The 27,482-nt window shown below is 53.1% G+C and overlaps 1 protein-coding gene across 1 annotated transcript in view; it reads right to left on the bottom strand.

Moving 5' to 3' along the window:
- Positions 1-27,482, bottom strand: part of ANKMY1 (ankyrin repeat and MYND domain containing 1) — a 59,728-nt gene that overhangs the window by 16,453 nt on the left and 15,793 nt on the right. Inside the window, 8 exon segments of the mRNA XM_074398750.1 lie at positions 3,662-3,793; positions 6,014-6,121; positions 7,579-7,719; positions 8,468-8,608; positions 21,126-21,297; positions 23,849-24,318; positions 25,640-25,804; positions 26,187-26,403. Coding sequence (XP_074254851.1) covers positions 3,662-3,793; positions 6,014-6,121; positions 7,579-7,719; positions 8,468-8,608; positions 21,126-21,297; positions 23,849-24,318; positions 25,640-25,804; positions 26,187-26,403 — 1,546 coding nt within the window.

Raw genomic sequence — 27,482 nt, 5'->3', positions numbered from 1 at the left:
TTGCCAAAGGACACGAATAGACATTTCTCCAAATAAGATATATAAACGGGCGATAAGCAGGTGAAAAGAGGCTCAGCGTTGCTCATCAGTAGAAAAACACAAACCAGATCCACACTGAGAAGGTCACAAGCGCGGCTCATGCCTGAACCCCAGCACTTCGGGAGGCCGAGGCCGGCGAATCGCCTGAGGTCAGGAGTTCAGGGCTAGTCTGAACAACGTGTGAAACCCCATCTCTACTAAAAATACAAGAATTAGCCGGGCATGGTGGTGCATGCCTGTAATCCCGGCCGCTCAGGAGGCTGAGGCAGGAGAAGCGCTTGAACCTGGGTGTTGGAGGTTGCCGTGAGCCGAGATCACACCCCGGCACTCCAGCCTGCGTGACAGCAGTGAGACTATGTCTCAGAAAAAAATTGGAAAGCAAGAGACGAATCCGGATCAGAAGGAGAACTCTTAATCTAAAAGAAATTCAGGCCATTAAACAGACTACAAAACCCCGACGAAGTCACCGTAGGAAGGTGTGAGAGGACACACGCAGAGATGCCGTAGAGATAAGAGGCAAGTCGGATTCTGCCGTATCAGTGTTTTCGTAACTGGCTGACGGCACACACGGATCATAAAGCCGTGTTCACCACGGCGGTAATTTGCTGTGCTTTGTCTGTTTATGACTTTGGCCGTGTTTATAAAGGCCAGACACTTCCTCTTGTGACGCTGATGACATGCGTAATGGAGCCGGAACACCTAAGTGCGTGATGTTCACACATGGGAGGGAGGGCCTCTCCTTTGGTCTCTTGGGGAGTGAGCCTCATTAGGTCTATGGCTGACGGTGCTTCTCAGCTGGGCCTGAGGCTGGAGAAGTAGCCTGCGAGGGCACCCCCGTGCCTTGCCTGGTGCCCAGTGCAGTCTGAGCACCCAGCTTCCGAAGCGTGCCGGGCAGACAGCCGCCAGCGGCCGAAGGTGCTCACGGCCGGAACCAGAGGCGTCAGCGCCTCCATTGCGGCGCATCCAGGGGCTCTGTTGGGTCCCCCGCCCGCGGGGCACAGCACGTTTCCTTCCATAAACTAGGGGTTCCTAACTACCCACAGAGGGTGGTTTTCCTATCACAGAGCCCCACGGCCCTGTGGTTTGTTAAACAGCTCAGTGACAGGACAGCAAGTCCAAATGCCCAGAGGCCAATTCCAGGACTGCGCTTGGGGGGACATGTGGTGGTTTAAGGAGTGGGGGCAGCCTTTGCCAGGGCAGGAGCAGTGACGAACCGAAGCCAACACACAGTCAGGTCGGTTGGTCAAGTGGAAGGAGAGGTGGGCTTCCCTAGGGAAACGCTGGGGTGCAGGGGACAGGCGGGAGGGGCTCGGAGGGGCGTGCTGGGGCTGGGAGCGCAGACTGGCTGGTCGGGACTTCGGGGTGTGGCGTAAGGTTCCCCAGCGGGGCAGGGATGGCTGTGGGCCTCGGATTCGCAGTGGGTCAGCTGAAGGGGAGGGCAGGGGAGACGGAGACGGAAACAGAGAGGGACAGACTCGGGGCGGTGGGGCAGGTCTTCGGAGGTGGTGAGTCCAGGCGAGGGCACGGGGTGTCCTTGTACTGCTTTTTTGTGAGTCTGAGAAGAACTAAAATTAGTAAATAAACCAACAGTAAATAAATAACTAAATAAAAGCCCAGTCCGCTGATTTCAAGTCTGGGGTGAGAATATAGGCAGTGTGGGGGTTCCGCTGGATGCATCAGAAAGCCAGGCCGGTGTCAGGGCCAGGGGCACGGCTCCCACAGCCAGAGATGAGACATTGAAGGGAGGTTTAAAAACGGGAGACCTTCCCTTCCCGCATATCTAGTGGAAGCAGACAGCATTGCTGGGGGTAGGCGGCATTATCAGGTTCCCTAACCCCGGCCAAGGTGCTGGGGAGCCCCCAATCCCTGATAAGGTGCTGAGGAGCCCCCAACCCCGGCTGAGGTGCTGGGGAGGCCCCAACCCTGGACGAGGTGCTATTCCGTAAGCTCCAGACACGTCCTCCACTCGGCGTCCACGCTAACAGCGCTGCCCTCTGAGCTGCCGCTCCTGTCTCAACTCTGTTCTCTCCCGTCTCAATGTCCTTTCTCTGTTCACGCAGACTTAGACGAACAAGAGACTCGTCGTCAATCCTGGGCCCGGTGAAGCCCCAAAAGTACATCAAGAAGCCCCTCCCACCCCGAAGTCCTGAGATGGTGCGGACTGTCTCCATGCCCTGTGGCACTCTGTCCTCTGCCACCTGCGGGAAGGTGACCCCTGCGTCCTCACTCTGTCTGTCCCAGACAGAACAGGGTCTTAGGAAGAAGGACAGGAGCCTTCAAATGGGATGTGGAAACCGTGTCTCCAGAGAAGAGTCTCCCTTCTTTTAAGCAAAGTGGCCCTTTTGTGATGTCAAACAGCCTTTCACGCCTGAGCCTCGCCGTGACTTCCCCGCTTTCCCTCAGACAAGCGAGAACCGAAGTGTGTGCCAAGATGGATGGAGGAAAGCAAGGTCGTGGGTGGTGCCCACGGTGGGCACAGGAAGGGCTAGCACGGGCAGAGGGCAGCAGGCAGCAGGGCTCAGGGGGAGGCCCTGCTTGAGCCGAAGCTGCTGAGAGTTCTTGGAGCCACATGGGAGGGACCCTCGATGGACGCGCCCAGGGCTCAGCACAGAAGGTGCCTCCAGAGCGGGCAGGACTTCCCGAGCGTGAGTTTCCACCCAAGAAGCCACTCCCTGTAGCCAGGGGACAACGCCCCAAACCCCGCCCAGCAGCTGCGTGGACCCTTGAGAAGGCCAGGACGGGGCAGCCGGACCAAGGTGAGGCCTACATCTATCTCCAGTCCTGTCTTCACTGAGACGAACCTAAGGGAACCGCTGTCTGGCCTGCTGAGTGGATCTGATACTTAGTTTTTAAGCCCAGTAAAATATTAAAAGCAGACAATAGCCGGGCGCGGTGGCTCAAGCCTGTAATCCCAGCACTTTGGGAGGCCGAGGCGGGTGGATCACGAGGTCAACAGATCGAGACCATCCTGGTCAACATGGTGAAACCCCGTCTCTACTAAAAATACCAAAAATTAGCTGGGCATGGTGGCGCGTGCCTGTAATCCCAGCTACTCGGGAGGCTGAGGCAGGAGAATTGCCTGAACCCAGGAGGCGGAGGTTGCGGTGAGCCGAGATGGCGCCATTGCACTCCAGCCTGGGTAACAAGAGCGAAACTCCGTCTCAAAAAAAAACAAAAACAAAAAAAACAAAACAAAAAGCAGATAATATTTTGTCCTTTCTCCACCATTTAGACCACCAAGGCTTGGAGAACACAGAAGGAATGAATGAGAGCCAGGCAGACGGGTTCCTGAGGGCCGCGCCCCCAGACCCCACATTTCTCCGCTCAGAGCCAGCCCACCTCACATGCCATCTCCCTTCCCCCACCCAGGAACAACCCAACCTCCCACCCCCTCAGCAGGGCCAGCCTACCCTCAGACTGCTCTCCTGCCCCCATCACTACAGCCCAACCTCCTATCCTCCCCTTCCCCAACCCAGGGCCACCCCGCCATCCCACCCCTCACCAGCACCAGTCCTCCTTCATACTCCTCCCTCACAGGGCCACCCATCCTCCCGCCCCTCACCAGGGACAGCCTGTCCCCCCACTCCCTCCGCCAAGGCCACCCTGCCCTCCTGCCCCTCACCAGGGCCAGCCTGCTGTCCATGCTCCTCTGGTGCTCATAGGTCAGGTCACAGGCGACACACAGGGCACTGCCCAAGCCTTTAGTCAGGGGCAGGTTGGGGTCAGCTCCCTGGGTCAAGAGCTCCTTCACCACCTGAACAAACACAGGCAGGCTCATGAGTGGCCACCATGTCACCTCCCCTGACAGAGGGGAAGTCCCCAGAGCTGGGCCACTCCAGAACGAACCCCTGAAAACCAGGGCCTCACGAAGGCCACCGCTGGCCCTTCCCATGGCCCCTACCCGCAGTGGGTCCCATAGAGGATGGCGCTGGGCACCGAGGGGCCCTATGGCTGGTCCGTTAGGGAGGATCTGGAACTCTACTCAGGTGGGCCAGTTCCAGCACTTTCTCTGTCCCCTGACAAGATGGGGATTCTCCAGTGCGGTCCTAGCTCCCAGACAGAGCCAGGCCCAGGGGCCAGTCCCCCAAGCACAGGGTTGGGGGCACATCTGCCTGGTGCCCAGGCCGTCGCCTCTGCCCGGGGGCACCGGTGTCATTGTGACCACTCAGCCAGATGCAGAATTAGGCACATCTCCATCCTCCTACTGGGTCCCCAGCCACCAGCTCAGATTCCACCCAGGAAGCAGGACAGCCAGACACGGGTCCTTAGTGTGTGGCTCAGACAAGCTTCAGAACAAAGCACTCTTCCCTCCACGTCCCTGCCTCTGACAGGGCCTAGCCCTGAGCAGGGGCCCATTCGACTTAACTGAGTGGATGGCTCCTGCAGGAGAGAAGGAAGCAGGGAGCAGATGTGCTGCCTCTGCAGAAGCCCCTGGAAGCCCCTTCTACATCACCAATGCCTTCCACTTCTGCAGACCTCTGCTGAAATGTCAGCTCATCTGAAAGGCGCTTCACGCCACCCTGCTAAAGCGCTGCCTTCCCACAGCCGCCTCCCTTCACCAACCTTGATTTCCTTCAGAAGCCTTGTCATTTCCTGAAACTGTGTTACATACTAGTGTATGGTCTGGCTCCCCCAACTAGACTATAGGATCCTTGAGGGCAGAGACTGTTTAATTCAATTCCTAGTGCCTAGAATGGTGCCTGCCAGGTACATAGCAGATGCCCAGTAAATAGCATTTTAATGATAGATGGATGAATGGATGAACAGGTGGATGGTAGAGCCCTCCATCTGGGTGAATGAAGGACGATGTCTGGGTGGGTGGATGGATGGACAGATGGACAGAAGGACGGATGGATGGATGGATGGACAGACGGATGGATGGATGGATGGACGGATGGACAGATGGACGGATGGTTGGACGGACGGATGGACAGACGGACGGATGGATGGATGGACAGATGGATGGACAGATGGACAGACGGACAGATGGATGGACAGACGGATGGATGGATGGACAGATGGATGGACAGATGGATGAGTGGATGAGTGGATGAATGAGTGGATAGGTAGCGGGGTTGATACATGAGTTCTTGGTTAAAAGAATGGATGACGGATGGATAAGAGGATGAGTAAGTGGGTGGGTAGCTGGGTGGGTGAACGGGTGAGTGGAGGATGGATAAGTGGATTGGAAGATGAGTGGGTAGATGGATGGTTGGATAGAAGAGTGGGTGGGTGAGTGTATGGACAGGTAGACAGCTGAGTGGATGAGTGGATGGGTAGTTGGGTGGACAGATGGGTGGGCAGATGGACGAATGGATGGATGGATGGTTGGACGGATGGACGGATGGACAGACGGACGGATGGATGGATGGATGGACAGACGGATGGATGGATGGATGGACGGATGGACAGATGGACGGATGGTTGGACGGACGGATGGATGGACAGATGGATGGACGGATGGACAGACGGACGGATGGATGAATGGACAGATGGATGGACAGATGGACAGACGGACAGATGGATGGACGGACGGATGGATGGATGGATGGACGGACAGATGGACAGAAGGACGGATGGATGGATGGATGGACAGACGGATGGATGGATGGATGGACGGATGGACAGATGGACGGATGGTTGGACGGACGGATGGACAGACGGACGGATGGATGGATGGACAGATGGATGGACAGATGGACAGACGGACAGATGGATGGACAGACGGATGGATGGATGGACAGATGGATGGACAGATGGACAGACGGACGGATGGATGGATGGACAGATGGATGGACAGATGGACAGACGGACAGATGGATGGACGGACGGATGGATGGATGGATGGACGGACAGATGGACAGAAGGACGGATGGATGGATGGATCTTCAAGTCCCAGTGACTGACTGGTGGGGCGGGCAGTGGGGATGGAAGCACATAGGTGCGCAGGTCTGTGGGTGCAGAACGTGCTCACCAGGTCATTCCCACTGGCGATGGACAGGGAGAGCGGGGAGTGGCCACTCCACAGCAGGTCAGGGTTTGCTCTGTGGGACAGAAGGAGCCGGACGATGTCCCTGGCACACTGGGTGGGGAGAAAGGCAGAGCATGACAGGTTAGAGAGGTCCCCCACCCACAAGGAGCACCCGACGGTGGTCAGTAACGTACATGCCATGAAATCAGTGTGGCCGCTGAGTGGCGACCTCCCCCAGCCGTTTCCTTGCCTGGCACAAGGTGTTCAGAACTGTGGATGGATGGACGGATAGGTGAACGGTGGGGAGGTGGATGGGTCTTCAAATAAAGAAGATTTTTTTTTCTTTTCTTTTTCTGAGATGGAGTTTTGCTCTTGTTGCCCAAGCCGGAGCTCAATGGCATGATCTCAGCTCACTGCAACCTCTGCCTCCCAGGTTGAAATGATTCTCCTGCCTTAGCTTTCTGAGTTACTGGGGTCACAGGTGTGTATCACCATGCCTGGCTAATTATGGGTTTTGAGAAAACCCACAGAGACGGGTTTTCTCCATGTTGGGCTGGTCTCAAACTCCTGACCTTGTGATCTGCCCACCTCAGCCTCCCAAAGTGCTGGGATGACAGGCGTGAGCCCCCGTGCCTGGCCTAAACGGAGAAGATATTTTCTAAGCATTCATCGTTTCCAAATGAAAACTAGGACAATGATGCATCTGTTGATTTAAAGTTTGTTTTCAGAGGACAAGGGACAGTCTGGACCACATGACCACGTGGCAGGTCCTGGCATACAGTGGGTGTGACTGAAGGAGCACCTCCTCCCCCAGGGCTCAGAGACTGTAGAGGATGGCCTGAGTGTGAAGAGCCCCACCCTCGGCACCAGGAAGGTGGGCCCATCCCTGCCATCCCTGCCTTCCCATCCTCCTCCCTCATCCCTGCCATCCCTGCCTCCTCGCCCCTCCCCCGTGTCACCGTGCGCCCATTCTCACACACAGCACTCCTGCACACTCATCCGCATGCTGATGTCAGGACCACACAAGTGACCACCTTGCCGAAGGCCCAGGATCATTAATTTCATTTATAAGTGGGTAAACTGAGGCTCGGTGTGCCATGTGCTCATGGCCAACTGACTTAGGCTGCATCTGCTACCACACGGCAAAGCTGAGACCTAGCCTCAGTTTCCCCACATCCACCCCAGCCGCTGGGCATCTTTAGAGTGGTTCCCACACCCAACTTGGTAGGAATTAACCCCCAAGGCAGCAGCCACAGGGCCAGGGGGACAGGGCCCAGGGCTCTGGAAGACGTGACCTGCCCTGGGGTCCTGAAACACACGAGAGTGACAGAGGAGGGTTGGCAGCGTGGGACGGATGGTCACAGCCAGGTCCAAAGCTCCCACACATGGCTGACCAGGCCCTGGGGTAAGCAACCAACTTGATGCCGCCCCCACCACCGTGCATGCACACGCGTGTGTGTGTGAGTGCAAAATCCCATCCTCCCACGCGCCCCGGCTTCTGCCTGAGACTCAGCCTGAGAACCGTGCCCCCCTGCTGGCAGCCCCGCGCCCGCCAGCCCGGCCCTCACCTTGTTGCTGTCCTCCCGCTCACAGGCCACGTGCAGAGCCGTCCTGCCCCCCTCCTCAGGGAGGGGCGGGTGCGTGCCGTAATAGGCTCGGGGAGGGCCTGGCTCATTGCTGAGCTTCAGACTGGAGGGCAGCAGGTCCACCTGTGTAAAATGGAGGTCTCTGCCAGTGCCCACGGACCTGCCGTGTACCCACGGGAACAGTGAGGGCACGAGGGAGCCGCCTCCCCAAACTGGGGTTCTGGAGTCTCACCCCGCTAAACCCTCTTGAAAACCGATGCCTGGCTTTCTGTGTGCCTGTCCCTGAGACACCCCAACATCCACAGGGGTCACAGCCATTGTGCCCTCCCCTCCCGGGCCCCCCGCGCTGAGCGGCACACACCCATGTCCAGCATGAACACGTGCTGTGTGCCAGGAACTGGACGAGGGAAAAGGCGAGCAGCGGAGCCCCTGCCCTCAGGCTGGACCCTGTGGAGGAAGGAAGACGGGGCCTCACAGTCCGTGATGGGGGTCTTTTAGAGCTTGGTAGGGCCTGGGGGGACAGGATGACTTCGGCTGGGAGGAGGCCCTGGGGACATGGAACTGGCCTCTGTCTGCAAAGACAAACCTTCCGAAAGGCGTGAGACGGCTGCCTGCAGCAGGTCCTCATGGGGACCCCATGCTTGCGGGCTGCCGGAACTAACATGTTCTTAGCTCATTCCAACCAAGCATTTCGGCCTCTCGAGATCAGAAGCCCGCTGGCTAAGGCTGGCATCCGGACGGGTTTTCTGTGCCATCTCCACTGCCGGGGCCCCAAGCCAGCAGGCCCTTCAGGCAGGGCATAGGGCATGACTCCCTCCAGGCTTGCCCAGCCAAGGCCCCACACCCCCGCCGCGGGTCGCGAGGCACACACCCTGCCGGGATCGTAAGTGTCGTCCTCGTCGGCCGCCTTGGCGTCCACGTCGGTGATGGCGTGCAGCAGCAGCTCCACAATCCGGACACCCTCCTCCCCAGGAAGGGCTGCAGCGATGTGGAGTGGCGTCAGGGCGCCCAGCTGTGGAGGAAACACCGGGGCGGGGTGAGGCACATGCTCGTGGGGAGACACAGGTGAGGTGCCTAGGGGACCCAAATGCCAGGGATGTGGCTGAGATGCCGAGGGCACCATTCTCAGCCTCACCATCCCCACAACGTGCAGGACACTGGTCCCTGAAGGCAGCGTGGGCAAAGCTCCCAACACACTGAGCAGACCACACCTGCTGCTTCCAACGCCTACTACGCCTCTGTCCACCACGGCCGTGGGTAGGAAGGCTGGCCCCGAACCAGTGTGATTTTAAGACACCATCCACACCCTCCTCTAAGAAAAGCCTCTCCCTGCCCTTGCCAGGCCCACCAGCTCCTGTGACCTCCTGACTCCAGCCCCTGACCTGTCCATTCTCCACCCAGTGTCCCCAGCCATCAGCTGACAGCATCCACAGAGGGCACCCCGACTCAGCAGTGACACAGAGGTGTTTATAGGGGCCGCAGCCTCTGAAAGCAGCCCTGCCAGTCCAAGGGAGAGCCCGGCTGGGAATGGACAGTGGGCCTTGGATCAAGAGATGCTCCCCAACCCCTTAAAGACCAGCCTCACTCAAACAGGAAAGAGAAAAGCACCCAGGAGGGCCCACTGAGGGAGAGCCAGACAAGCTTGGATGGTAGGAAGAGCCACCAGCATGAGGACCAGCCAGAGGAACTTGAGAAGAGCAGCTGGGTGTGCCCATACAGGCTCATCCACCGATGACCCAGGGAGATGGCTGGGGCATGTGAGGCAGAGGGCAGGGCACAGTCCAGGCAGCTGCTGAGTCCCAGAAGAAGCAGGACTCTCCCAGCTTGACAGCAGCCCCTGGGACCCCCACACAGCCCAACACCCACAGCCTCAAGCATGACCAGGGCAGCAGCACCTACGCCCAGCAGAGGCATGCAGCAAGAGGAGAGAAACAGGAGCACAGTGCAGGCATCGCCTGTTGTTGGGGAGGCCGGTGCTGCAGGCGACAATCTACTGACCCCAGAGAGACGCAGACCCACGCAGCCAAGGGGAGAAAGGGCAGCCGGCCGCTCCGTGGTAACCGCAGCCCCAGCTACCAGGAGGCACACGAGGCCATGCATTCACGACAGTCAGCCGGAGGCCACACACTTGTTACATGTCATGTCACCCCTAAAACAGCAGCAGCAACAGCAACAACTGAGCTAGTAACAGAACCGATCCAGCTGAGGCATGAATCAAGAGAGGATTAAGCTGAGGAAGTTCCCCAAAACAGCAGAAGCACAAAGACACAGAAAACAGTCCAGAACAAAATCTGGGGACATGAGAGACAGAGCTGGAGTTCTAATATCTCTCAGGTAGGAGCTGAGAAATGGAGAGAAATACTAGAGAAATAATACAAGAAAACTTCACAGACCCACAGCTCTGACCCAGTGCTAAGGTGACGTAAGAGGAAGGGAGGGAATTAACCCTTACAAGACACAAGAGTTTGGGGGACATCACACTTCTCATTAAGTCCCAGGAGTCCTGGAAAGGCAGAAGACAGTGAGGCAGGACCTTCAGAGGTCTAAGGGAAAACAGTTTGGAACCTAGAATTCTGTACCCAACTAAACTATTATTCAAGCAAGAGGGTAAATGGTGGCAGTTTCAGCAACATGAGGGCTCAGTTTCCCACCACAGATCCTCTCCACACAGATGTCTGATGACACTCTGCCAGGAGCATAGAAGGAATCTACGAGGAAGCTGAGAGGCACAAAACGCAATGAAGAGCAAAGAACCCCCTGACTGCCAGGTCAGGGAAGACGCAGTTAGAGGGGACCTGGGGCCAGGTGCTGATGTTCTGCGCTCGCAGAGAGAGGCTTGTTCCATCTGGTCTGCATTTCCTCATATATTAATATCAATAAGATCCCACTGGGCATGAGTGTGTATCCAGGTTGTAGAAAAACTGTGGTTCTGCCCAACCTGAAAGGTAGGCATCCTGTCTCTGAGAGCCAAATCCCAACATCTGGCTGTGACACATCAGGGTGTTCGCAGGAAAACGTGGCTCTTAGAGATACACTGTGAGCCCAGTGCTGCCACCAACATTCAGTATGAACATTTACATACTTGGCAATTCTGTGAAATACCAGGCGTTATGGGAATTAACCAAGGAGCTTTAGCTCTGCTGCAGTGGGCATTGCCCAGAGCCTTAACAGTGCGGCTGAACAGTGAGGGGCCTTTTGCCCCCAACAAGTAAAATGTCCACGGGAAAAGGACTCCGGATGCCTTCAGACCCCAGAACAAATGCTCAACCCCACCACCAATAAAAGAAATGCAAATTCAAGCCATGCTGAGGTGTTGTTTTCCAGCTGTGGAGTGGTGGCAGCTGTGCCTGACAAGGCTCCGGGGGCGTGAATGCCAGCCTTGCTGGTGGGGTGTGGCAGGCAAGTCCCAGGAAGGCCACTCGGCACCTGCTCTCCTAATTCCTAACACATGGGGTCAGCAGGACCACTTTTATTCTTGTAGATAGAATTGCACACGTTCTGCAGATGTCTGGGTCGATTTCTTCGTGGCATCTCTGTCACTTCGGTAGTGACACATTCATCTGGCCCCTGTGGATGCAACAGTCGTTTTACACATGTCTCTAACCGGTGTTTGAAACTGGCCCAATCATCCCGTAGAACTGATGTTTATGGTTTCCTTTGAATAAACATAGAAATTGACCCTCCCAATCTGAAAACTTGAGAAGGTTAAGTTTGTTTTATCTCAGCTCCTTTCTCAGGAACCCTCAGGCCTCCCAGACAGCATCAAAGAGCTGAATGCACCAGATCGTGGCATCTAGAGAGTGAGAAGGCAGACGCCCCTCCCTTCATGACTGCCTCATCTGCCACCTGATTCCTGCTACCCGACTCCTCTTCCTCACTCTGCCTAATTCATGTTTTCCCACACATGGTTACATTTCCTCCTTGCAATAAAAACCCCTAATTGTAGTCAGCTGTGGAGACGGATTTGTGCCTGATCTCCCACCTCCTTGGCAGCAGCACCCTATTATAGCCTTCTTCCCTGGCAATACTCATCTCAGTGGTTGGCTTTCTGAGTGGCAAGCAGCAGGACCTAGACCAAACGCCTGCTGTTTCGGTAACAGATTTTGGTTCCCTGACCAGGAATGCATTGCTCATGGCTCAGCTGCTATGGGCAGAGTTCTGAAGTGCCCCCCGCCCCCTCAAGCAACCGCCTCACACTTTTTTGGCTGAAGATAGATTCCGATCTTTCTCCTTGGCCACACCACTGCCAGCCTCAGCAGCATGCCTGACTGCCTAGGAAGAACAGTCTTTGAAATTTGACATTCGTGTCCGGGTGGGTGACTATCTTTTGTGGATGCCAGACAGCAGGATCTGCTCCCACCACTTTGGGGAAATTCCAAAGGAATTTCCATTTGCAGGTTGAACAGGCCTGGCTGACTGAGAGAGTAAGCACCGACTATTTCAGCTGGGACGCCCTTGGGGCCTGTTTGTTGCTGCAGCAGTTGGATTGTGTTTTGGTGACTGTTTGTGTGTGTTGATACAGTCATGGGAAATCAGAATAAACTGATCCTCTTTTTGGCCCTGATATTCTTTGGACTCTGGAGAAGTTTGTCCTCTCCATGGGCCTCATTTTACATTTGATGGGAAAGTGAGATGAGTTCCCTGTGTCCAGGATTTTATGTTGCTGTTCTAAGCAAGGTTGAGCCTGCTTAATAGATTATGTTCTTCTGTGGTGCTGCTTAGCCGAAGGGTTCTCTGGGGAGGTTTGGCCTTTTAAAATCAAACCAATATGGAAACTGCTTTACCCCAAAGTTTGGTTCACAGCCTTCATTCTATTACCTATTAGGGTGAACAAAGTTTGGCCATGTGAACGTGTCTGTTAACTGATGAGTTTGTATTGCTATCTCATGGCTAGAGTTCCAAGGTAAAAGCTATTGAATCTTTGTGTGTGCGTATGTTTAGGTGTGTTTATGTTGTACATTCATTATGTTCTATGTTGTGCCCACAAAACTGGCTTATAAATAACTAAGCTCATAAATTAAGAATTCCAAACAATTTTCAAGTTCAAATGACTAAAGTAAACCTTAAACATACTGAATTTAACATTATTATTAAGATAAAAATACAAATGTTTTTAAAATTGTCAGCATATATATTTATCCAGGTTTTATATTTGTCTCTGCTAGATATTTTGAGGTTCCAGGGTTAGGCACAGAAGGTTATAAAACTGTAAATCCAGCCAAAACAAAATGATCCTTGTGTGACTTTTTTTGACAAATAAGAACTGAGTACATGTAAATGAGAATAAACAGTTGTAGTAAACTTTTTTTTGTAATTTGAAATCTTAAAGTCATTTTTCATGCTCCTTGGATATCTGGGTCATTTCCAATTAAGAAAGGCTTATGATATGGGGAAACTTTTTTTTTTAATTGTGGAATATACTCATCTATAAAATGCTAATATTTCTTGAAAATTAGCATCCTTAGAATTCTCAGGATTTCTTGCTTCCTAGTTTTTCACTAAAATTTAAGGTTATTAAGAATAAAGATTATAGTTAATATATAGTTATATGCATAAGATGTGCCAAAGAAGATGTGTCCTTATTGAAAAAAACAATAGTTTTGTCTAATTCAAAAGTTACCTAGGCCAGGCATGGTAGCTCATGTCTGTAATCCCAGCACTTTGGGAGGCCAAGGTGAGATTGCCTGCATTCAGGAGTTTGAGACCAGCCTGGGTTACATAGCAAGACCTTGTCGCTACTAAAAATTAAAATTAAAATTATCCAGGAATGGTAGCACACACCTGTAGTCCCAGCTACTCAGGAGGCTGAGGTGGGAGGATCACTTGTGCCCAGGAAGTTGAGGCTGCAGTGAGCCATGATCGTGCCACTGCATTCCAGCCTGGGTGACAGAGTGAGACCCTGTCTCAAAAAAAAAAAAAAGAAAAGAAAAAAGTTACCTAAAGGTTGATTTGAATTGTTAACTTGAAAAGATTATTTATGAAACAAGGTATTAATAGAAAGGAACCAGTAAGTAGGAGAGAGATGTGAAGTAAATTATGCATATTAAGATGTATTTTCATTAAGGAAGGTTATAAAGAGAATAATTTTGTATGAGGAAGAATCTCGTGTGGTAAACATTTGTCCTGAAATAAAATGACTGGTTACTTAAAAAAGAAAAAAATCTAAGATGAAACAGAGTCCAAGCATGTCATAGACAGTCTGTGTAAGGCATAGGTAGTTTTTCCTTTGTTTCTCTGTGTCTACCTTCATGTACATATAGACAAAATAGAAAGTTGAAAAAGTTTAGATAATATTCTTTAAAACTTGATAGAAAACAGGATAAATCTGGCTAATCAGCATTGTCCATAGTTAAAGCTCTTAGTCTTAATGAAGGGAAATTAAGAAATACTGTAAAGAAATGCACTGGCAGTTTGACAATTCTTTTTTAGCAGAGTTAAGCATGAAGCCAGATTTACCATGGAGCCAGATTTCACATCCATGCTTTGCCTCACACTGTATTTGCTTTTCTGCATAGGTAGTAGCAGCAGCAGTAAAGGACTTACTGGCCACATGCCTCAAGCAAATGTCTTAAGTACACAAAATGTATAGTGGTGTTGGTGGCCTTAAAGACATTAATTTGTATACCAGGTATGAAATATTCATCATCATACTTTTTTAGGCTCTGAGGAACATTGAAGCCTCTATGGTAAACTCAGTAGGAGAAAAAATGGGTGTTGGTTTCCCATTAGCTTTGGCTTTTACATTTCACTGATGGGCTGTTTGTTCTCCTTCGGGTTTTACTTATATGTCCATATATATAAAACCATTGATGTTTTCTAGCTTCTAATGGAAGTCCTGTATTTGGTTCTATAAACAGTCACTTTGTTTCCTATGCATTTCCAACAGTTCACCATTTGCTCTGTTTATCTAAAGTTCCTAAGCCACCTTTATTTATCAAGCCTCCAAAAAATGATCGAGCACACCAACCATTTAAAATTGGATTGATTTTGCTTACCTCTGATGAGCTAGAGAGCTGTAAGAGCATTAAGTTTCCTGGCAATAAATAAAAGATGTATACGTTCTGAAAAGAAATAGTATATTATTTATTTTCTTATTTGGGAAAGTAGGTGAGAGTAGCAATGTTCACATGCTGTTTATTTCCAAGATAATTCAATTCCATCAATAATCTGAGTTGGTTTCACACCCCTTCCTTTAAGTAATGAGGACATATAAACAGTGATATGGGTACAAAGCTTTAGTGTTCAGGAAAGATTGGCCTTGGCCTTAAAACCAAATTGACTGGGATTTCTCTCAAATTACTTAGTTGTGTTTACAGTTACAAAATCAAGTGACATTCACTTGGATTAAGTAGTAATTTTTAAAAGTGAGAGTTTCTAGTGATTTCTGATCCCAAACCTTTTGTCACTGTTGGGCTTCCAAGTGTGTGTGTATGTGTGTGTGTGTGTGCATACGTGTGTGCATGTGCATGTGTGTGTGCGTGTGTGTATGTGTGTGTTTTAAATTTTCCAAGTGTGTTCTTTAAAACAAAATATGTATAAGTGTTTCACTGGTTTGAAGATTCTAATGGTGACAGTTACCTAATTAATTGTCAGTACTGTATCTAGAAACCAATCTTGGAAATGTGTAATGACGCACTTTTAAAACAGCTGAAAGGAACTATCACATGCTTGTTCTGGCTTTGCCCTTGTGTTGTTGTATCATACTTAAATAAGATTATTTATCCTCGTACTGAATTTTCAAAACTGATACTTGCATTTACCATTTTTTCTCATGGAAACTTCATTGTCTTGCTTTGATAATTTTGGCATAGGACTTACCACATTTTGTATGCTTTTGGTCACTGTTCTGTCCCTAGAATGCTAGCAATTAGGAATCTACAGGGAGTTAACCTCATCACCCTGATACAGTGGTTAGAAGTGCTGCTAGCAGTAACTTCTAGACACCAAATCACAGCGTTTTAATTTGTGACATGTTAGAGAGAATGATGGGACCTTGTGCAGCATAAATGTCCTGTTAACATTCCTGTGCTGTTAAGTCACAGGGCTTTGACCCCTAGGACTGAAGATGGCACCGACCCTGCTATGAACACTGACATCGGTCAGAGCCTTGACTTCACACCTGGGAGATGGTGACCATCAACATTAACTGCTCTTGCAAGACATGGGGCCAGAAATTAAAACTATTTGATCCTTCTAGGCCCAGAGACTATCGTAAAAGAGGTGAGCACATGAGATTGCAAGGGGCGGTTGTGAGGGATAAAATTAGTTCAGAGTTTTTCTATAAATTAAACAATACCAAAAGCGCATGGATATAAGGCCAGTGTCTGGGCACCTGTGTCAAAATAATAGGGTTTTCCTGGAGCTCTGATCTTCTCTTTAACAGTAAATTGTAAAAGGTTATAAACATTTTATGTAAATCTTACTTTATGTTTAAACTGATTACATTTGTTTACAAGTTTTTATTAAAATTAGTTTTAACATTAATAATACATTATACAAGGGTAAAATATGTTTTTCTTTTTTCAATAAAACTTTTGTATAACATTAATAAGAGATAACAAAATCTGTTTTTACCTTTCGAGTAAGCTGCAGAATAAAAGGAGAGAGAGACAGATTCAGTTGGCCTCATGCTGTCTTTATTAGGCCATATCGTTTGGGAAACTGATTCTCCTATCAGAGAGTAAAGGTTTTTGTGGGGGGTGGGGTTTGAAACATTTAAATTATTTTGGCTAAAGGAATGGCAGTTTTATAGTGACCTTTGATCTTGTTGTATTAATATCAAGTGTCTCTAACCTTTGATATTTGACAAACTCCAAAAGCAAAATTTGAAGTTTTAAATTCAGTCTTCTTTACCTCAAACTAGCTCTTTGGGGGATATTGGGCCCCCAAAGTCCAAGAGACACATATTAGGCTTATTTGATATGTTAGAATTATACAGAAAGCATTGTCAGCCGGGTGCGGTGGCTCAAGCCTGTAATCCCAGCACTTTGGGAGGCCGAAGCGGGTGGATCACGAGGTCAAGAGATCGAGACCATCCTGGTCAACATGGTGAAACCCCGTCTCTACTAAAAATACAAAAAATTAGCTGGGCATGGTGGCGCGTGCCTGTAATCCCAGCTACTCAGGAGGCTGAGGCAGGAGAATTGCCTGAGCCCAGGAGGCGGAGGTTGCGGTGAGCCGAGATCGCGCCATTGCACTCCAGCCTGGGTAACAAGAGCGAAACTCCGTCTCATTAAAAATTAAAAAAAAAAATTAAAAAAAAAAAGCTTTGTCAAATGCAAAGTGTTGTTCAGCTTTCTCTGGGTTATATGTATATAGACGCACTGTTCATATGTGTTCCAGGATGGTATGACATTCCTGAAATTCTGATATGTCTTAATGTATGTTTCAGGAGTTATCACAATAATTGTTAAATTGTTGTATGACACAGAAATAACCAAATTTCCTTATCAACTGTCTTTAACTAGGGTTGTCCTAAGACTTTTGTCATCCACAATTATTGTTTTGCTTTGATTATTTTCCAAAAACAGTTACAATCAGCTGCAGTCCAGCGCTTGCTCTCTGGGGGAGTTCATGGAGAGGACTATTGGATGCAGGTTTCTGATAACTTTGGAGATGATGCCATTAGAGAGGAAACTTCCAGGACTCTAATTAAAAAGCTGGTGTTGCCAAGCACAGTGGCTCATCCCTGTAATCCCAGCACTTTAAGAGGCTGAGGCAGGCAGATCACCTGAGATTGGGAGTTCAAGGCCAGCCTGACCAACACCACGAAAGCCAGTCTCTACTAAAAATACAAAATTAGCCAGGTGTGGTGGTGTATGTCTGTAATCCCAGCTACTTGGGAGGCTGAGGCAGGAGAACTGTATGAACCCAGGAGGTGGAGGTGGCAGTGAGCTGAGATCATGCCATTGCAATCTCAGCCTGGGCAACAAGAGCGAAACGCCACTTAAAAAAAAAAAAAACGTTGGTGTTAACCCCAGTATGACTGCTAACCCAGTATGAAGGAGAGAGGGAGGTAATTGCATGGACTGAACTAGTGGAGAAATGAAGTCATTTTTTGTGGCTTTTCTTGAAACAGTGCTGGTTCTTTTTGTTTCATTTTTCAGAGTCTGGGGAGCTTTTATCTTTTGAGCTGTTTACATCCTTTAACAGTTGAGTAGAGTATACTCTTGCAAACAAAATTTGAGGCTTTTTTCTCTCTGTGCCTGACTTCCCCAGAATTTGGAAACTATGCAAATGTTTTTAATTTGTGGCCATGTGTTTGTTTGGGTCCATTTACGAGGAGTCTTTCTTTTGTAATGGAACACAGTTGGAGGAGCTGGTTACTCTCCCAGGGCTTTGCCTGGAACCGTACGTTTTCAGAAGGAGCAGACTGCTATGAGAAATTGAGGTTGGCTTAACGAGCCAATGAGACCCTTTTAGAAGAACTGGGCTCATACCTCGACTGTGCAGTTCCCTTTGCATGCTTCCTGGCCTGCGGTAAGTGGACCACATCACTTTCTGTCAGGCCCAGGAACTTCAAGTTGTTTTGGGGCCTCGAGAAGAGTAGCTCTCCCGATTCACGCAGGGATCTGAAGGCACAGATGGATCCTTAGCTTGGCTTGAGAGGCCTTTGAGGTTGAGTCTGAGATTCCCCGTTAAAGGTTCCCACAAAGCCAACTTAGGAGAGCCTGTATGCACAACGATTCCTGGCTGGGCACAGTGGCTCATGCCTGTAACCCAGCACTTCCAGAGGCCAGAGCAGGAGGGTGGCTGAGTCCAGGAGTTTGAGACCAGTCTGGGCAACACAGTGAGACCCTGTCTCTAAAAAATTTTTTTTAAATTAGCCAGGCCTGGTGGTGCATGCCCATAGTGCTAGCTACTCCGGAGGCTGAAGTAGGAGGATCACTTGTGCCTGGGAGGTCGAGGCTGCAGTGAGCCATGATTACACCACTGCACTGCAGTCTGGGTGACAGAGTGAGACCCTGTCTCAAATGAAAAAAAAAAGTCAATAATTCTTCCTGCACCCTGTGCAGGTAATCAGGCCATGTATATGGGACTGAAGCCCACTTTGCAGGTAGGTTGGTCTTGCTGTGATTTGCGTTTGGTGGAAGTGGAGGACTGGAAAGAGAAAGATTGTGTTTCAGGAAAAAAAATCTAGTATCAGCTTAACCTTGGATTCCTGGGTTGGCTGCATGGTCCCCAATGGCATGGAGCTGCCCACATGCCCCTCCTCAGCATGAAGCAGCCAAAGACCCACAGCCTGATTCCTCATGATGGCGGAACTGAGGTGGAACGGCCGGACAGTCCCACAAAACTGATGCTTATGGTTGCTTTTGAATAAACATAAATATTAACCCTCTCATTCTTTAAAACTTGAGAAAGTTACACGGGTCTTATCTGAGCTCCTTTCTCAGGAAACGAACCAGCAGGCCTCCTAAATAGTATCAAGGAACAGGGACTCACTGATCACAGCCTCTGGACAGTGGGGCCCTCGATCCCCCACCCATCGTGGCTGCCTGTGGGACCACCTGCTTCCTGTTGACCAATTCTTCTGCCTTAGCACTCCTAACTCCTGTTTTCGCACACATGGTTACATTCCTTCCCTGCTTTACAAACCCCCGGTTTTAGTCAGTTGAGGAGATGAATTTGAGAAGGATCTCCTGTTCTCCGTGCTGCAGCCCCCGCTGAAAGCCTTCTTCCCCGGCAGAGCTCGTCACCTCACTGGTCTGTGCGGCGGGCAGCAGCATCTGGACAGAACCCCTGGTATTTGGCTAACATGGTCAGTTCTGAACGCACTCAAATATTTTAATGTTTAAAAACTTTCTATCTGAAAGATAAACGTGTGAATAATATAGTCCCAATCAGCAATTAACAGATGAATAAACCGATGAGTAAGTGAAGCATGCTGGCGCCCAGTTTAAAGGCTGTGACCCGAATCAGCGCCAAGGATGGATCCCATCAGTCAACCTAAAAAGTTATGAATTTACCCTGAGTCTTAAACCAAAAATTCTGTTTTCTGTGTAACCTTACACTTGTAAGAAAAGTGTAATCACCAAGCTGAAAGGCTGGACACTATGGGCCTGGACAGGGAGACCCACCTGCCCTCAAACACTGCATGCCACCCGCGTGACACCTGGCAAGGCTGGTGCCCAGAGAGAGCCATCGGCCCTCACCCCGTCAGCACCCTGTGAATAAAGCAAAGTGCCGAAACGATGGATGAGCGTGTACGTAACCGGAGACGAAAAACAGCAAAGTTCACGGCCAAGTGGCCGGACCCCCATCGTGGATCTGCATAACGGGCCCCCGTCCTGGGGCACCCAAAGGTGGCCCCGGTGCCAGTTCGTCACCCATCTGGAATATTCTTGGCCACTGTGGACAGCAGTCGCTTCTCGAGTGTGGATGGGCGGGTGCCGTGAACGGGAAATGGTGCCGGCCTTAGACCGGGTCTTAGAGAAGTGACTGCAGGGCCCTTCAAAGCGCAAAGAAAGCGACAGGGTTCGGGCGAAGGTGAAACGCAGCGGAGAACGTCGCGTTAAAGCGGGGAGGAAACGCCGCGGCGAGCCGCATCTCGGCCGGTCCCTGCGCACCGGGACTCGGCCCTGGGGGACCGACGGGATCACCGGGGAGGGGCAGCCGCGGGCAGGGGCTGAGCCCACCCAGAGCGCCGGGAACTCGGGAAGGACGCGCTTCAGCAGCTGTGCTGCAGGGGTGGGGGGGGGGGCTGCAGGCAGCGGGGGCCGGGCAGGGGCTGCCCGCGGCCCAGGGCACGCGTGGGGAAAGGAGAGTCGTTGGAACGAGCTAACCCTGCAGAGCGCGGAGTCCCCAGGGGAACGCGGCAGAAAACGCTCAACTTGCCTCAAAGACCCAGCAGGCGAGTTGACTCGGGGAAAACGCCTCGGGAAGACGCCTGCGAGCGGCTGGGTGTGACAGCGGGGTGGGAAGAGCCGCCCCGGGACCCCTGGGACCCCTGGGAAGAAGGCGCGGCCGCCCCCGGGACCCCTGGGAAGAAGGCGCGGCCGCCCCCGGGACCCCTGGGACCCCTGGGAAGCAGGCGCGGCTGCCCCCGGGACCCCTGGGACCCCTGGGAAGCAGGCGCGGCCGCCCCCGGGACCCCTGGGAAAGGCGCAGCCGAGTCTCAGCGGGCGCGGGGCTCAGGCTTCCCGAGAAACAACACACACAGTCGGATTCCCACTCAAAGCGTTTCTCAGCTAAACGTCTTGCTGGCGGGATCTGCCGGGCCGGAGACACTCTCAGCACCGAAACCCTTCGCCTCGGGGCAGGTGTCCCGGTGACGCCGCCCGCCGAGCTCGGTCGCCCCTCCCCGGGGGCCGTGAGAACGCGCCTCCCCTGAGTTTGCTCCAACGCTGGGGAAAAGTGACAAGCGTCGTGACATCCGCTGGAAACCAGCAGGGCGTTCCAACCCTGTCTGGGGGCCTGGTGGGACGGCGGGCGGTGGGACCCTCGCTCCGGCGCCGCCCTCAGCGCCCACAGCCCGGGGGACGCGAACCTGAGCCCGCCCCGCGCCCCGGAATCCGCGCGGCTCCTACCTGCGGGGGGAAGCGGACGTCGGTCCTCGCCCCGCGCTCCAGCAGCAGCCTCACCCCGTCCGTGTCGCCCGCCTTCACCGCGAGGAACAGGCCCTGCACGGGCACGCGGCACAGGTTCGGGTCCGCGCCGCGGCGCAGCAGCAGCTGGATGGTCCGCCAGCGCCTCTTCCGCCTGCAAAAGCCAGAGCGCCCGTGGGCCCTGCAGCGCCGGCACCCAGGCCAGCGAGGAGGCCGGGGAGGGGCGCGGGGGGGTTAAGTGTGTGCCGCAACCACACGATACACACACCACACGGCACACACACAAGCCACACCACAGCACACACACATACACAGAGCACACACACACCGCAGCACACACAGCACACACCCACACACACAGCACACAACCGGTTACATTCACAACAAAGCACACACACGTACACACAGCACACAGCCAAACACACAAGGCACACCAGAGAACAAACATAGCACAGCACACACACACAGAGCACAAAACCACAAACACAAGCCACACCAGAGCACACACATGCACACAGCACACACAGCACACAGCCACACACAAGCCACACCACAGCACACACACAGCACACCCACACACACAGCACACAACCACACACACAGACACACCACACAACACACAACCACACAAGTCACACCGGAGCACACACACACCCCACGGCACACACAGCACACAACCACATACACAGAGCACACCATACACACAAGCCACACCAGGGCACACAATCACACTATACATCACAGCACACACACAAATTCAAACCACACACAACACACTGCACACACTACTCACACCACTCACACCACAAAGACACAAACACACAGGCACGCACACCTCTGAGGGGTCACTGAGGAGAAGGCTGGCCAGCTCCAGAGGAAGCTGTGCCTCTGGAGGGCACTTGGGCCTCAGGAGAGGCTGGGGCCAGGTGGGCGGGGAGCCATGCAGCTGTGCCAGCATCTGCATCTGAGGGAGAAGCTCAAGGGAGGAGGAGGGGCTGGGGAGCAGCAGGAATGGCCGTGTGCACAGGGCAGGTGTAGGACCCAGCCAGGCCCGTGACCCTGCAGCCAGCACAGAATGGGAGACATGGGAACCGGATAGGCCTCAGGCAGCGGCTCCCAGCCCCGTCTCCAGACCCTCACCACTTGGAGGCCCACGGAGCTGCATCGCGCGGGTGCTGGCTCTCCTTGGCTGCGGCTACCTGGCAAAGCTCAGAAACTGTCAAAATGCTCACCAATTTGTTAACCATAACAAATGCACTGCGTGTTACTAATCAGTAACACTGTCACGAAGTTATTTTACAAAACAAAAGCAGTTTGGGAGAAGGGTGGCACTGTTTGCCACCTTCGCTGGATTCCCCCGTCTGCTCTTCACAGCCCTGGTGGGACTGAGCGGAGACCCAGCCTCCCCGAGGTACGCAGCTGGACGAGGGGGCAGTATTTGAGCAGCCTGGGGGCGGTGAGCTAGCTACCTGGCGGCACCGGACACCCCTTGGCCAGCCTCCGAGCCTGGCCATGCTAAAGCCCACAGGCCCACCTCTCGCTGTCAGTGGATCTTCACCCACCTGGCGATGGTTCGACCTCAGAACTTGGCCATGTGGGGAAAGCTGGCTCACCAAGAGAGGCAGATCTTGGCGCTGTCAGCACGTCACCAGCCAGTGCCAGAAAACCGCGCTGCTGACGCCGTCTCACCCAAAAAGCCTCTGAATACCCACGTCTCGGTGAGGCGAAAGGAAGCTATGAAAGTCTTGGTGGTGGATGCAAGTGTCGAAAATTCTGCTATTCACTTGAAAACGTAAATTTCACCAGCAACAAATAGTGTCATGTGTTGACCTTAACACGCAGGCTGGACTCAGGAGCCTCAACAGCCACGTGCCACTGGTCACCCTTCTGATGGAAAACGGGGCGGCGGGGCGGGGAAGAGGCTGCATCCTGTTTGCTACTCTGGCCCCGGGAGAGGTGCTTCCTGCAGAGAAGTGGTGTGCCTTGGTCTGCGGCAGGCACACATCAGTGTCCTTCCCAAATTTTCTGATCCAGAATATTCGACGGGGTGTCTGCAGGGAGCAAGTCTCCATGCAGTTCGTCATTGTCTTTCTGCTTTGTGAGACAGGCATCCCCCGCAAGTGTGCGCTGTGCTCAAGGAATGCCGTGTCCCCATGCAGGCCGGGCACTGCTGCCCTGTGGGCTGGGGACTGCCAGTCTGCACGGCCCCGTCTTCACACCATCCACCAATGTCAACACAAGAAGGCTGACAGAGTTTCAGGGCTATAAAGAGAATCACTTTGACCCCACAGACTCCCTGAAAGCGTCCTGGACCGCCAGGGCTGCACGGACCACATTCTCAGACCCACTGGTCTGGACAGGGTGGCAGCAGGGGTGTGTGGGCTCCTCAGGCAGGTGTCGCTCACAGAAGCCACGGCTAGGATAGGACCCCCGGCAGTGGCCCCTGCTGAGGCTCCCATAGAGACACTTCGGGCCGGTGCCAAAGGCCACAGCAGGGGTGGGGTGGCTCTGAAAAGGGCCCATCACCATGGCACCCCCACAAGCCAGGGCACAGCATGGGGCCACCGACACAGGGATGGCCACACTTTCAGACACATATCTGGACGCAACGCCTCCCTCTGGCACAGAGAAGGGACACAGGTCCACTACACATGGGAGTCAGCCCTGATGGTGGCCCTCCCCCGCCAGCGCGCGCCAGGACCTACTCGAGCATGGACAGCGCCATCCTCCGTATGGTCCCTTTGTCGGAGCTGCTGGTGCGCGGCGAGGGTGAGGCCGTCCTCAGCAGGCTGTGGGACTGGGCGCTCTTCTCCAGCATGGCCTGGGAGAGCTCGATGGGGAAGCTGCACACACACACGTTGGATTCCAGGTTCGTCTCCGCGCTGCACGGAGGGCGCTGGTTTGTGTTTCTCGGCGCGTCCTCCAGCCCACTCTCCACGTGGCCAAGGCTGCCCTTCACCAATGGTGAGTCCCCCTTCAGGGAGCTGCTCCTCCGGTCCACAGACTTCCCAGACAGCCTGGTGCCCTGGGAAACGCCGCGCTCCTGGCTGCCCAGGACGTGCGGCCTCAGCTCATAGCTACCCTGCGAGGGCACGTTCACTTCATAGTTCAGCGACTCCAGGTTTGTGTCCATGAACGATGAAAGGATTGGAGCAACTGGAAGCTTTGGAGGCTCCTTTGCAAAGAACCAAAAAAGTATCATTAGGAGAAATTACAGTGACCACCTCGTTCTAGGACCTTCTTCAGCAAGGACCAATGCCCATGGCCTGGAGCCATCTTCCAAGTGCCCAGGCTGAGAAGACCAGGGCGGCTTTCCTCAAACCCTCAAGGAGAAAAGCTCCCCCGCCGGTGAAGGCATCGCGCAGAAGCCTGTGCCTGACCAGGCCACGCCCCAGGCTGCATGGCCCTGTGCGTGGCTGCTGAGCTCACAAAATGTGGCCCGTCCACAGCCAGGTGCTTAGGAGTGAAGGAGAGGTTGGGAAAAGAAGGCAAATGCCTTGATGATGCGGCTTATACTGATCACACCCCAACACGGTTGGATTCTGAATACCTTCGGCTGAATGAAGTATATAATTAAAATTAATTCCACCCATTTTACTTTTTCATGTGGCTACCCCCCAAATTTTAATTACACATTTTATTTCTGTGACATGGCACTGCCCTTGATCTGCTTGTGGTTTGAGCCATGGTTCCCAAAGTGTGGTCCCTGGACCAGTGGCATTGGTCAAACCGCCCAAGAGTCCCATAGACAGTTGGTTTTGGATAAACATAGAAATTGACTCTTCTGCTTAAGCTTGAAACCCGTATTTATTTTATCTGAGTTCCTTCGTCAGGAAAGGACCCTCAGGAAGCATCGGAGAACTGACACCCACCAGATCACCACACCAGGTGCCTCCTTGCCTGGCCCTAGTTCCTGTTTTCTTACTCATCGTTACATTTTGTTCCCTGCTACGTCGACTCCTGGTGTCAGCCAATCAGGGAGACGGACTTGCGAATGAGCTCCCATCTCCTCGGCTGCAGCACCCAATGGAAGCCTTCTTCCTTGGCAATACTTGGCATCTCAGTGGCTGGCTTTCTGTGCGGCAAGCAGCAGGACCAAGACTGAACCCCTGGTGTTTCAGTAACATCGGTATAGCCAGGACACTGCTAGGCATGCGGATTCTTGGCCCCCACCTTGGGGGCGTTGTCACAGATGCCCGCCCTCCCTCCACAGCACCCCTTTCCTGCAGAGCACTGGCAGGGCAAGTCTCAGGGCCCCAGGCTGCTGTGCAGGTGACCTGTAAAGAACACACATCCCTGGGCATCTGTGGTGGAGCTCCGGGTGGCTTAGGAGATGCCCAGGCTCTGTCTCTATTGCCCACTGCCTGACTCGTCTTGTAACTCACCCTGTGTAATAAGCCTGGTCCACACAGGAGGAGGCAGGAGGCTTGGTGGACACTTACAGAGGGAGGAGCCCGCAGGGGACAGTTGGTGGCGTGGTGGCCACGGGGGCTGACCTGGGGCTTGGGCACGGTCCGCTCAGCAATGTTGGGCTTGAAGGACCGGGCGGGGTAGTAGAGGAGGAAACACATGCTGAGTGGCGTGAGGCCCTCGTCCGAGCACTTGTTCACGTCGGCACCGCAGTCCAGGAGAAGGCTGACGACGTGGTTGTGGCAGTGAGTCTGCGGGGAGACAGGGCGGGACTCCGGAGGACGTGCCCGGCCCTCGGGGGTGAGAAGGGTCACTGGGCGCCCTGCTACCCTCAGGAGGCCACCCCCTGGCAGGGCAGGGACCAGTGCGCATCTGGGCGCCTGGTAAAGGGATGAGTGTCGGACAGACGAGTGGAATGGGCACTGTGCCCCAAGCCCTTCTCCACTGGACCTCGAGTGTCACGCTCCGCTGAAGGGGTTTCCGCTGAACGGTGAGGTGGAGGTGTGGGCACATCAGTGTCCCCACATACTTCAGCTCTGCTTCTGCAGAGGGGGCCACCGAGGGCCACTCACACGCGTGCCCTTCACAGCCGAGCTCCTGCGGGCACCAGCAAGGGTGGGTGGGGGGACTCACAGCAGCCGCGGCAAGCACAGTGTAGCCCTTTGCGTCCGCCACGTCAGCGCTGGCGAAGTTGTCCTTCAGGACCCCGTAAATCCAGTCGTGGTTCCCTTCCTCAGCCTTTAGGATCATCTCCATGGCAAGCCCCTCTTTGGGCCCGCAGAGTGCAAAGCCGCTACGCTTCCCCTCCAGGATGGCGCCCATGTTCCAGCTGCTGTGCTCTGGCTTGTTCCTGGCAACACAGCAAGTTTCAGTGGGCCTGGAGCAGGTCTACACCACTCAGCACCGCCCGTGAGAAAGGGCCCAGCTGAGCCCCTCCCCAGCGCCTCTCCTCCTCATGGCTCAGCCCTCCCACTGCTCACTCTCAGGCACCCTGGGTGCCAGCAGCGGCACCCCCAGCTGCTCATGATCCACTCAGGTGCACACAGTGCTGCCACCTGGAGGTCAAGGTGCTCGGGCTATATTTCTGTCCCAGCAAGACCGTGCTGGCTGCCAGCGCACCCCTGCATCTCTGATTCATCCGGGTCACTGGGTGTTTGCTGGGAAACAGGCTGTCACAGCAAAGGCCATGGGTAGGAAGGAGACCAGCATACACGTGGGTCCAATCTCAGCACCAACACCCACATTCCACCCTCTGCTCATCCACTGTTGTCTGAATAGACAACACGCACCTCTCATGACTTGCTCACCACACGGCACTGATGCCTCCTGATGTGTACACAACCCCTTTTCACAATCGAGAACCTGTGCATTACAGTTGTTTCTGTACCTAACGGTCTTCAACAATTACAAGCCCACCGTGATGGATGGATGGTTGGGTGGGTGGATGGATGTTGCATGAGTGAACTGAGGGATGAATGGATGGGTGGGTGGGAGGATGGATGGCCGGGTAGGTGGAAGGGTGGATGGATGGGTGAGTGGATGAACAGATGGATGAGTGGGCTGGTGGATGAATGGGTGCTGCATTGCGGACTGATGGATGAATGGATGGGTGGGTGGGTGAATGATGCATGAATAGATTGATAGATGGATGGATAGGTAGGTGCATGAATGGGTAGGTAGGTGGGTAAATGAGTGGATGGCTGGATGAATGAATGTTGCAGGGATGGATTGATGGATGAATCGATGGGTGGGTGCGTGAGTAGATGAATGTTGCATAAGTAGATTGATGGATGGATTGGTGGGTGGGTGATTGGGTAGGTGGGTGGATAGATGAATGGATGGCTAAATGAATGGGTAGGTATGTGGGTGGATGAATGAATGCCTGGATAAATGAGTATTGCATGGGTGGATTGCTGGATGGATAGGTGG

Source organism: Saimiri boliviensis, chromosome 5 (genome assembly GCF_048565385.1).
Source record: "Saimiri boliviensis isolate mSaiBol1 chromosome 5, mSaiBol1.pri, whole genome shotgun sequence".
Classification (NCBI taxonomy): domain Eukaryota; kingdom Metazoa; phylum Chordata; class Mammalia; order Primates; family Cebidae; genus Saimiri; species Saimiri boliviensis.
Note: the sequence above shows the minus strand (reverse complement) of the source record. Positions and strands in the feature narration are given on the sequence as shown.